This window comes from Cetorhinus maximus, chromosome 20 (assembly GCF_964194155.1).
Source record: "Cetorhinus maximus chromosome 20, sCetMax3.hap1.1, whole genome shotgun sequence".
Classification (NCBI taxonomy): Eukaryota; Metazoa; Chordata; class Chondrichthyes; order Lamniformes; family Cetorhinidae; genus Cetorhinus; species Cetorhinus maximus.
In genome coordinates, this window is record NC_135898.1 from 54245216 (window position 1) to 54256515 (window position 11300).

The 11300-nt window shown below is 38.8% G+C and overlaps 2 protein-coding genes across 9 annotated transcripts in view; one reads left to right on the forward strand and one right to left on the reverse strand.

Moving 5' to 3' along the window:
- The window catches only part of ccdc186 (coiled-coil domain-containing protein 186), a 119574-nt gene extending 114783 nt beyond the window's left edge, over positions 1–4791 (forward strand). For all 6 annotated transcript variants that reach the window (XR_013579733.1, XR_013579732.1, XM_078564678.1 and 3 more), the window contains one exon: positions 3354–4791. Coding sequence is in view for 3 of the 6 variants with exons in the window: in XM_078564675.1 (XP_078420801.1) it covers positions 3354–3434 (81 nt within the window). In the remaining 3 variants the exon portion in view is untranslated. The remainder of the gene's footprint in view (positions 1–3353) is intronic.
- A 3832-nt stretch (positions 4792–8623) lies between these two features.
- adrb1 (adrenoceptor beta 1) overlaps positions 8624–11300 on the reverse strand; it is a 29796-nt gene continuing 27119 nt past the window's right edge. For 2 of the 3 annotated variants that reach the window (XM_078564692.1, XM_078564693.1), the window contains one exon: positions 8624–10940. In XM_078564692.1, coding sequence (XP_078420818.1) covers positions 9964–10940 — 977 coding nt within the window. In that variant the 3' untranslated portion in view covers positions 8624–9963. Of the gene's footprint in view, positions 11200–11300 lie in introns of those variants that run through there. The other variant, XM_078564690.1, reaches the window with a different exon arrangement.

Here is an 11300-nt window from a genome sequence, read left to right on the forward strand (position 1 = left end):
CAGCAGTATAACCCCCATCTCCTTATTTAGCACTGTCTGTTTTTTTTTCCTTTCACTTCTGTTCAACACCTTCAGAATTTTTGTTTCTTTTTTTCCTCTCTGCCCCCAATATCCATTACTTTAGTTAATCCTTATTAAGCAGAATTTGCAAATGCTATCAATTAAATTCAGTAATCTGCTTTTCATTTTTGCCATTCTATTCTTAACTACTCTGCAAGGGATTGTATTGAGTATTGTAGCTATGCTCAGTTTACATTAAGTTCTAAATCTGTACCAATTGGACATTGTTTGTAAATGGAGGTTTTTTTTCAGCCTATTAGGAGACTCACTGTACTGCCTTTTCAAGTTTTACATTTGCATATTTATGGTAGTAACAAAGAAATCAGACAGCACCTTTAACTTCACAAAAGATTCTTTTTGGGGAAACATGTAAAATTGTCCAACAGTCAAAGGGTTAACTTGGTAACTTTCATTATCAAACATTAAAGAAAACAGAAAACTGAGCCATTAGCAAATGCACGACCTGTATTCCATTACATACTGATAACAGTGAAATGCAACTATCTTACTTCACAATGTGGCTCTGCCTCCAGTGATATGCAGGTTTCTTCAAAATTCTTACTCTTGTGCATTTTAAAATATGAAGAAATCGTGCCATTTTCCTCGTAGCTTTTCCCCTCCTGGTCTGTGTTCATTTTTTTCTGTTCATTTTTTAAATTCATCTCCAAGGTGAAAATGAGGGAAAAGATTAGCATTTTTGCTACAATCTATATATCTATCACTAGAAAATAACTCTAGTTAGTTTTCATATTCATTAGTTATATTTTGTTAGAAAATACAATTCATTATCATAACTTTGATACATTAACTGTACTTCTGAGATCTTGCTTACTGAACAGGATTGGTATTAATTTCTGGTGTTCTGCGTTACATACAATATATTCTTCAGAATGCCCTTTGTTGAAGGGAATAATGTTAAAGCAAATGACTTTGACTGATTAGCAACAAAAAAGTTGTTTATCTGCTCAACGATAGTATTTTGAGAATGGTTGACTCTACAATTACCTCAAAAATGCAATGATGCACTGGGAATTGATCCAAACTGAATGAAGTGCTTGACTCTTTCTCTATTTTAAAACACAAGTGTTTGTAAAATAAATTTCCAGGTAAAGTTTCAAAGTCTTTGCTTTTAAACTTCTCTGAAATGTAAGAAAATATGTACAGTAAAGAACTAAGTTATTTATTTTAAATATCTGGAACCTGATATTAAGAAAACAAAGATTAAAGTTTAAAAAACCTTGCATTGCCAAGTTCTACTTTTAAAATGTTGTATTCTCATTATGACGGTAAAAAAATTGTCCCAGGCGATGCTATTGCACTTATTAAAGTTGATGATGAAACAGAAATACATAACTTGTAGTTGTGACCCTCCTATATGGCTTAATTAGCTTTAGACTACTATTCAAAGCAGCCTGTATCTTACTAAATTCTACTCCTGTTCAGGCTGTTCAGGCTGCCCTTGCTGACCTATTTTGCTTTCTTGTTCCCCAATACATTAAAGCTAAAATCCTCGTACTTGCCTTTAAATTCCACATTGGCCTCCTATATCTGCAGTTTCCTGCAGCATTATATTTTTCTTCCTCCCCTCCTGATCACATCATTCTTCTGACTCTTGACTTTTGTGTGCCCCCACATCCCTTCCTTGTCCCAACATTAGCAACTTCAGTTGCTTGGGCCTTACTCTTCGGGATTTTGGGATTATCCACCTAAACCCCTCTACCACCCTTTCCCTCCTTTTTTGCATTCTTTCTCAAAACAAGTTTCTTTGAACAAACCATTATACCATTCTTAATCTGCTCCTTTCCGACTTGCTGTCTATTTTCCTTGGACCTATCTGTGAAGTGCCTTGTGACGTTTCTGACGTTAAGCACTATATAAATTCATGATGCTGTTACTAACAGTAGTAGCACTTTTGAGCATGCTATCATAGGCACAGCAGTTTTCATAAAGCATTTGATATGAAGCTTACCTACCCATGGAATACCATGTCCCAGGTTTCACTTCAGAGAAAAAAATGAAGTGAATTTATGGTACTTTTAAAAAAAAAATACATAAATTCAAGGTTCTTTTGTGCAAGGGAAATGTACGTTTTGTCTTAAGAACAATCAGCAATGATTTCAAAAGCAATCTCTTGGCACAGTGATAATTTTTAAAGATGATGAATAAATACAGTAGATACTGTATGCTGCACAGTTATTTGTACAACAGTTGAGATTTGCAATTGGAAGTTCCTAACAATGTGAAGTGCATAGTTCTTTGTCCTTAATGTTGAGTTCAAGAAGCTTTTCTTGTAACACTTGAAATGTGTTTTATAACTTTGTGGGATTTGGCAAACCATTCTGCTTTGGTTACTCAGTAGAAAGCAAAGATTGTTAACTTGTCAATTGGGTTGTTTCCAGTCATGATAGTGAATTTTAAACGAAGTACATGGTGCTTTTAGTTGTGTTCTAATATATTATGGCTGTGCTAATCAGTTGTGCTAATTATGCCAAAAGTCAAGTTAAAGACAAAATAACAACTCCACTATAAATGGCAATCTGACATTAGCATCATCAGTACTTTCTGCTGCAGTTTATATTTTACTTTCTTTCAATCACTTGCCCTTCACACTGATTTCTTCAAACCAGTGAAAGGGTTATTCTACTCTACGTACACAGTACTTTTTGAAATTTGTGAAGGTCTTTCTGGTTCATAGATGAAATGAGTTATGGCAATTTCAGTTGAGTTACACCATTCCATTAGACCTTACTAATTTGACAGTTTCAGCTTTGGGTGTATGTAAGGATAGAGCCGACGCAGTTCCAGACTGAATGGAAAAATGTCACAAAATGGCTTTGACATTAAATGCCATGAGGTATATTTTTAATATGTGGCTTCTGTGTTACCTGCATGACAGATCTGATTTTCCTTCACAAATTTAGGACAGATTTGTACTCCATAGGAGGTCACTTTGGGAGAGGTGTTAGAGAAGGATTAACATGCAACTAAACTGACTTTAGAAACAATAGTTGTTGCCCTGATTTAGCCATTGAAGTAGATTTCACACACTTGGCACAAGATGGTGCTACAGTATTGTACTATATAGTTGAGTTTATCTGCTAAAATTGGACTACAGTTGTTGTCATGGCATGGTGGTTAGCCATGACAGCATTTTGATTTGCCTGTCAAATACCTGGGGTTGCAAATATTTACTTTTCAGTAGTTCCTGCTAGTAATGCACCAACCAAAAGTAATGTGTGAAGAATGAAACAAAATGCATGCGACAAACTTCACATTGTGATTTTTAATTACAGGAAAACTTGCAGACGCTGGGTACAGAAATAGAACGTCTGATCAAGTGCCAGCACGAATTAGAGCAGCAACTAAAGCATTGAATTGGCACCGTTCTCTGTTTAAGCAACTCCATTGTGAATTCAAGGGAACAGGTGCTGGACAGGCAGAGATCGCACATCACTCATGACTCGGACAAGTATATCTTATCTGCACTCCGCAAGAAGATAATGTTGCTTCCACCAACACGCAGGTTTGAAATATTCGGTATGCTGCAATGAACTGACTTTTCTGGAACCTTACTTTCTGAAGCAAATTTTATGTTAACACTTCCAAGTTGCCACACACATTACTGTAGTCTGCTACAAAAATGATGAAAGAAGACTGCTACAATTTGCACAGAATAGCGATTAGTGGATGTTGACCATTCTTCTGTGCTCGTTGCTCTTTTTAAAAAAAAAAGCAATGAATATTGTGCATTCTTACTTGAGGATGGTTTATCCTGGGGACTATAGTGCAATTATACAATGCAGCTCCTGGTCATTTTTAACTGACAACCTAAGTGATTTTTAATTTTAAAATCCATTTGATTTATTGGTAAGCTAAATTCGTATAGTGCTAAGGCAAATAAAGTGCATATCCATCCTACTGTATGCCAAATTTGGCTTTCTTGCTTTGACACTAAAAGTTCTTATTGACACTTTTGGAAATGAAATATTTCATTTCCATGTGTTTTACGTCGTCGTATGAATGCATTGTCTGGTAAACTAAAATAGTGATAAATTCAGTGCAGTTGACCAACCCACAATCAAATCTAGTAAATAGGTTTGGCTATTGATTGATCATATGCCTAAGTGAAAGAAGTTTCCAAGACTCTAATAGCATGTTACTAATGCTGATATTAGAAAATAGTTCAATTTCTTAAATAAAATTTTGAAAGAAAGGTTATCACTTTTTTTTTCAGAAAGAATCTGAAGATCCAGAACTGAATTATGTGATTAATAACTAGTTGCCTAGCTTGCTTACAAATAGTGTGCATTGACCAATCATCAACTTCAAATTTCTCAATCGGTGAATCAATACTACTGTTTAATCAGGAATCTGATGTTGCCTTTGCATGAGAATTGACTATTTTATAAGAAACCTAATTACTCCCTGCGAAATGTAATGGAAATGCACTTTAAACTCAAATTATTACCTTCCAAATTGCACAGTATGTATCTGTTGCTGTCCATATTGCAGACTCCTTTTGATTTTTTTCAAATTTTTCTGTTTCTTTTGTAGTCCATTCGCCGCCGTATGTTGTGAAAGTGATGTGGTAGTTTATTTTGAAAATTAATTTGTAAAATTGAGTTGTAGATATCTCTCTGTATAAAGCGAACAGTTTTTAAAGTTTTAATCTATATTATGTATATATGGCATATTGAATTAATAAATTACACTTTGTGTCTTATTTTGTTATGCTAGCTTATCAGAAGAATAACTTCATTCATAATTTATTTGTCTGTATATCATTAATTTCTAAAGAGCAGTGAATTCCATTAAATTCAAGAAATGCAGTGTTACCTGGAGTGGAAGTGCTGCTTGGGTTTGAAACATCAAACCCCTGCTGCTAACTGTGTGAGAGAGAGAATAATATGGACGAGCTGAGTAGTTGGGAAGGCGAGAGAATAAATGGAGCATGAGAAGATTCATTGGGGAGGCCAGGATGAGGGCAGCAGATACATGGGAACACCTCCACCTGCAAGTTCCCCTCTGAGCCACACACCATTCTTGACTTGGAAGTATATCACCATTCATTCACTGTTGCTGGACCCTAAATCCTGGAACTCACTCCCTCACAGCTCTGTGGGTGTTCCTACAACACATGGACTGCAGCGGTTCAAAAAGGCAGCTCCCCACCACCTTTTCAAGGGCAATTAGGGATGGGAAAGAAATACTGGCCTAGCCAACGACGCCCACATCCCATGAAAAACAAAAATAATTAAAAAGAGCAAGGGGAGTATGTATGAGCCGCAGGTTTTTTAAAACCTCTGTTAGGAAGATGCACACAGCTGTAATTATTACCACTTGAAGAAGTTTCACTGCCAACTGACTATCTCAAGTTTGCAGTCATTTGAAAATTATTATATTTTCTTACTGTAAATGATGTCATTCATGCTTTTTCCATGTCCAAGCATTTTAATTTGCTTGTAAGAGGCAGACTGATTGCCCAATGTTAATATATAACTGTTGAAATCAGAATTAACTTTGCATTATAAATACTGCAATATAGCTCCACTTAGAGTTCAGTGAGACACGCCTCAGATTAATTTCCAGACTTTGAAGCATAAAAATAGCATCCTATAACTCTGCAGCATGTTACTAAAGGTAGAAGTGATTTTTCAAAAAAAGCCTCCATCAAGCTGAATTGTTAAAGCCTCTTGATTTCCTCTCCACAGGTAATAATGCTTTCAGTACTATTCAGCAGTATGGAGCTTCTCTAACTATTGGGAAAGTTAGCAGGGAAAAACAGAAATAATTTTAAGATGATTTTTAGAACAGTTGTGCCTCATCTTACTCGAGGAAGGCTTTGAGTCAATGTAGACCGAGTTGCTGTTACTTCTTTTCATCAATAATGCTTAACTTAAATTTGGACATGATGGGGTTATGTGCGTTTTGCATCAGGAACCTTATATAACGTGAGGTGACTAGATATCTTGATAACCTAATAATGCTTTAGGGTGGAAGAGAACAACCTCTTTGACCTTCTGAATGTGTAAAGGATGGAGAATAATTTGTTTTGTTCACCCAGTATTAGGCAGATTTATTTTAATAAATGTAATGTCCATATTGCTTCAAATCTGGTTGCTTCTCATGTTAATTCTTTCCCAAACTTTCACTTCTGGGGCGTCTCGGATGCGCTCCACTTCATTCCAAATTTTCCTCTGCATTAGTTATTCAAAATGAATCACAGAAATTCTCTTCATTTCATCCATATTATGCCTTTTGATGAATGGCTTCCGCCTCATAACAGTCTGAAAATTTAAATGTGTGGAGAGCAAAGAAGTGGCAAGATTAGACACATGAGCAAATCACTCTAAAACAGTGACAAATCCATACCATTGAGGTCAAGTTCATCCACCATATAGTGTACAATAGCGCTATGGCAAGAAAAGCTTATAAGGGTAAGAATCTGACAGCTCATGTAGCAATTGCTATTGGTGCCCTTCAAGTAGGCATGTGATCTGTCAATACCACTAGAAACAGATGACCAGGTCATTCATTTGCTGTTGTGACACCTTGTGTGTAAATTGCCTACCACATATGCCACACAATAGTGACTACACTTCAAACATAATCCATTGGCTGTAAAGCATATTGAGATGCCATAAGGATTTTTTTTGGGTGTGGCTGACTAGGCCGCTATTTATTGCCCAGCCCTTGTTGCCCTTGAGAAAGTTGTGTTGAGCTATCTTCTGGAACCGCTGCAATCCATGTGATATGGCATCATAGGTAGTTTTTACTTTCTTTGGCTGCGGGCTATTTGGTGGATGAAACTAGATGGGGCCATTGATTGCCATTTTTCTGATAAGATGCCCAATCTGACTATGCAGTACTCCATCAGTACTGCACTGAAGTGTCGGCCTGTATAATGTGCTCACATCTATAGCAAGGCGTTAATGCACAACTCTTGACTTAGCCTAGAATATCTTGCTGCTTAGTGACACAAAGTTTCATACTTTTCTATCAACTAATGGTCTGCCTTCTCAAAATCCTTTCTTAATGGGCAACCATTCTGACAAGTCAACAAAATGCTAAAAACTGAGAACTTGATGTCAAATGGGATATAGCTACTAAAATGGTTTTACCAGCCATCCTCTGCTAGGCAGAGTTTCCCTTAAACCACAGTTTGCTTTAATAGACCGAATAGAGGATATCTTTCCTCCTGTTGGCTCTGCTGTGAACCAGCAGTTATTTAATCACTGTTCCCCGCCCCCCCCCCCCCCCCCCTGGAATCCTGGAACTCACCACCACCTTCTCGAGGGTACTTAGGGATGGGCAACAAAGGGTATTGTAAGAACAAATTAAAAAATACACTCGTGGTAACAGCAGAGAAGCCTGCAGCATTTCAACAGTTGGTGTTCATCCTACAAAGTTCATTTTTGCTCGTTTATTTGCTGCAGTGTTATCTCGTACGTTTCGTACTTATTTTTATTTATAAAGTACTAATTGGTGCACGCAGAAAAGCATTTTAAACGGTAATAGCGGCAGCGCCCGCTTCTCAGCAGTTCTGTTCTAAAATGTACATGGAAAATTATTGTCGAAATTACAGCGGACTGCGTGGCAACATGTCGCTGGCGGCTGACGACTCCTTGTACAGTCCTTTTAGTATCCGATGCAGAGCCGAGAAACTGCTGTAGCCATTTATCTTTTTGTACTGTTTTTCTAAGTATTGCAATACTTCACTCAACAGTCAAAACCGAACTACTTACTACAAGACAAAAGGTTCCCGTGTCCAATCGAGGCTTTTGGAATATTTTGTCACCTCACCAGTTGCAAAAGAATTGCTCCAAGCTAGTGAGAATTTTTTTTTTCCTATCGGCGTTTTGCCACAGTTGGTGAGATGTCGAACAAGAATGGTTGTTATTTTAACCTTTCTCAGTTTGTTTTGCTACCCCTTTGTCATAAATCAGCCAGGAATGTTAAAGCTGTCAAACAAACAATACATTTTAGAGGTCGCAGCAAGAAATATTAGTAAATATCCTCACAGTAGTTCTGAGTCAGCCAGCCTGAATAATAGATTAGCGTGGGGATCCAACCATGAATCCCACGTTGAATTTTAAGAGTGGAACATATGTTGAGATAATGTGTAACCGGACTACTATTTAAAACTCCGGTTGCCACACTTCGACATCACTAAAGTAGCCTCGAAGCGGCAATAATCACTTTGTTCCTTCTATGAGCCAAATAATCTGCATCCACTTTTTTTTTCATTTGTAAGGAACATTCTATCAGTCCAGCCGAGCAGCGGATCAGGTTGTGAGCAATACAGAAATTACCTTAAAACGTGCAAAGTCTGCACATTATTAAGGACAATTAAATAAAATTGAAATGATACCAAGTATTATACATATTGCAAAATCAAATGTTATCGGAAACCAAAATGCTTGCACTGGACAACAGACCACTTTTAATAGCAGCTGCACCTACAGGCCTTACAGTCTAGTGATGTTTTGTCAATGATACTGGAACTGTGGCAGAGCGCAGGCGCTCAACCTTTTGCAGTAAAGTTATATGAACGTACACATGAAATGTTTCATTATGTTTATTGCACATTTACCAAATATCCACACATTTTATTGAGCTGTATTTATATAAATATGTGCGAGAAAGCAGACATTGTCACAAATACATTACACAGCTGTACGTGAATCTTATACGGAGTAGGTGGGAAAACGCATTAGTTTTTGGTTTAGCGGGCAAATGTTACAGTACATCAATAAACACGAGTTCCCTTTTCTGCACCCACTCTCACCGAAGTGGATGATTTGTTTCCGAAAAACTACCCGGAGTTTTTGGCTCTGTCCTTACTAAGATTAGCTGTAAAATTTATAAGCAATGTTACAACATGGCGCAGATAATCTTCATACTGGGGAACTTTCAACACTTGGGAAACTGCACGTGAAGTGAAGTTGGTCCTCCGTGGAATTTAAATTATTTAAATAAGTAATAGACCCCCTGCTCGTCCATCTGTATCATGGTCAACTCTGAGGTTGTGCGTCGCTTCGTCTGCTTTTTAAATATATAAAATGCGGTTTGTTTAATATAAACAATGTTTAATATAAATAGATCTGTACACAATCTGTACAGCCGGAGGTAGTGTTACTCAAAACACAATCTTACAGTGAAAAGGTTTTCACAAATTTGGCAGCACGACTTGATCAATTCTTGAACATCGATATGTTAAAGTGTCATCTCCAACACAGTGTAAAGTCAGGCAATTAGTTTTTTTAAAATCTTAGACGTCTTTAGAAAGTAGAGCTTTGTGTACTCAAGTTGTTTTAAAATACAACTTATTACACATAATCCAAAATGTTTAAAATAATAAGGCAACATAAGTAAATGACTGTGTTTACTATCCCTCATTCTAGTGACATGGGCAGGTCTGATAAGGCAATCGTTCATGTAAATATGAGAGTCCACATCGATCCTGTTTCATTCTCGTTGGAAATCTCCTTCCATTGTGGAATGTAATTTAACAAAGACAAGCCATTCGTGTTGCAAAAGTGACCTAACGTGGCTGCTCGCTTCTGTACTGTCCAAGTTACCGCAGTCCTGCTAATGCCTGCCCTGTTCGAGCATCTTTCATATTCTGTGGTCGCTCAGAATCCAAATCTTAGTGTTAATGTGAAGTACCTTCTCTTTGCCCTCCCTTCTCCAATATTGCCAGGAACGATTGCCTATGGAAGAAATCCAATGTGAAGTTTCTATGGTGTACACTTGATACCTGCAATATTCATCTGACCGTGTGACACTTTTCCACAGTGATGGGTACCTGCTCTGACTTCACCCCTTTAACGGAAACTTATGTTTATGTCCATAAACTGGCATCTGCTGACGGGTTCCCTCACTCCATTTCGGTCGGATGTGCTAGAACTGCGACTCCTCATCTTCAGGTCGCTGGTTCTCCTCCCTCTGTCTGTCCAAATGGCTCCCGTTCCCCTCCTGTGCCCTGTTCCAATCTGACCAAGTCTCCAAGCTCCTGGGATCCAGAGTGCTCCCAAACATTCCCGAACAACGGGAGAATTCCCCGGAGCCCGAGTAGAATCTGCTGTCAGCCTGGCCGGGACAGAAGAGTAACCTTTTAAAGGCCGCTCTGAAATCAGGGCTCTTGCAGTAAATGATGGGGTTGAACGCCGAGTTGACATAGCCGAGCCAGTTGAAAAATAAAAAGAGTTTGTCGGGCACTATGTCAGTCCGGAACGCCTTCGCCACATTTGCCAGAAAAAACGGCAACCAGCAAAGGGTGAACGTCCCCATAATAATTCCCAGAGTCTTCAGAGCCTTGTGGTCCTTGATGGCTATAATCTTGGACGGTCTCCTTCGAGCTGACCTGCCGTTTGGGATAAAGTGACTGCTGTAAAATCTCCCCTCGCACTTGTCGATCTTCTTCATTTGCTTTTTGGCTTCCTGAAAGACGCGGGCGTAGACGAATATCATGATCAGTAAAGGTAGGTAGAAGGAAATAATGGAGGAGGCAACGGCGTAGGCTTTGTTTGTTACAAAATCGCAGCAGCAGGGATCATTGTAACAGCGAAGGGCGCCTGGGTCATCATCTCTCCACCAGTGCATCATGATGGGCAGCAGAGAGATGAGAGCAGAGATGGCCCAGACCACACACACGATCACCCGTGCCCTGGCTTTCGTGAGTAAACTCTGGTAGCGAAACGGCGATGTTATTGCGATATATCGATCTATGGCAATCACGCACAAAGTTTCGATGCTCGCGGTCACACACAGGACATCCACTGAAGTCCAGATTTCACAGAAAACCGAACCGTACAGCCAGTTACCTCGAACAACCAAGGTCGCACCGAAAGGAACCACCAACAAACCCATAATCAGATCTGCACAGGCCAGGGATACAATAAAAAGATTGGTTAACGTCTGTAGCCGCTGGTTCTTTGCGATGGCAAAAACCACCAACAGGTTGCCAAGGACTATGGTCAGGACGATGATTGCCATGACTGTGCCCATGCCTATCACCCACTGCTCAGATATCTCTTGCTGAGGCACGTTTGGACTTACCCCGTTTGCAGGATTAACAAATATTATTGTAGTGGATTTGTTAATGTTACAATCCGCGGAGGACAGGCCGTCTCCCATTGTAGGCGCCGCTTCTAGGAAAGGCTGAGAGAGCCCAGAGTATGCATGGATTTCATTTGCCCCTTTCCCAGCGGATGATGTATGTCTTTCTCGCTTCCCTC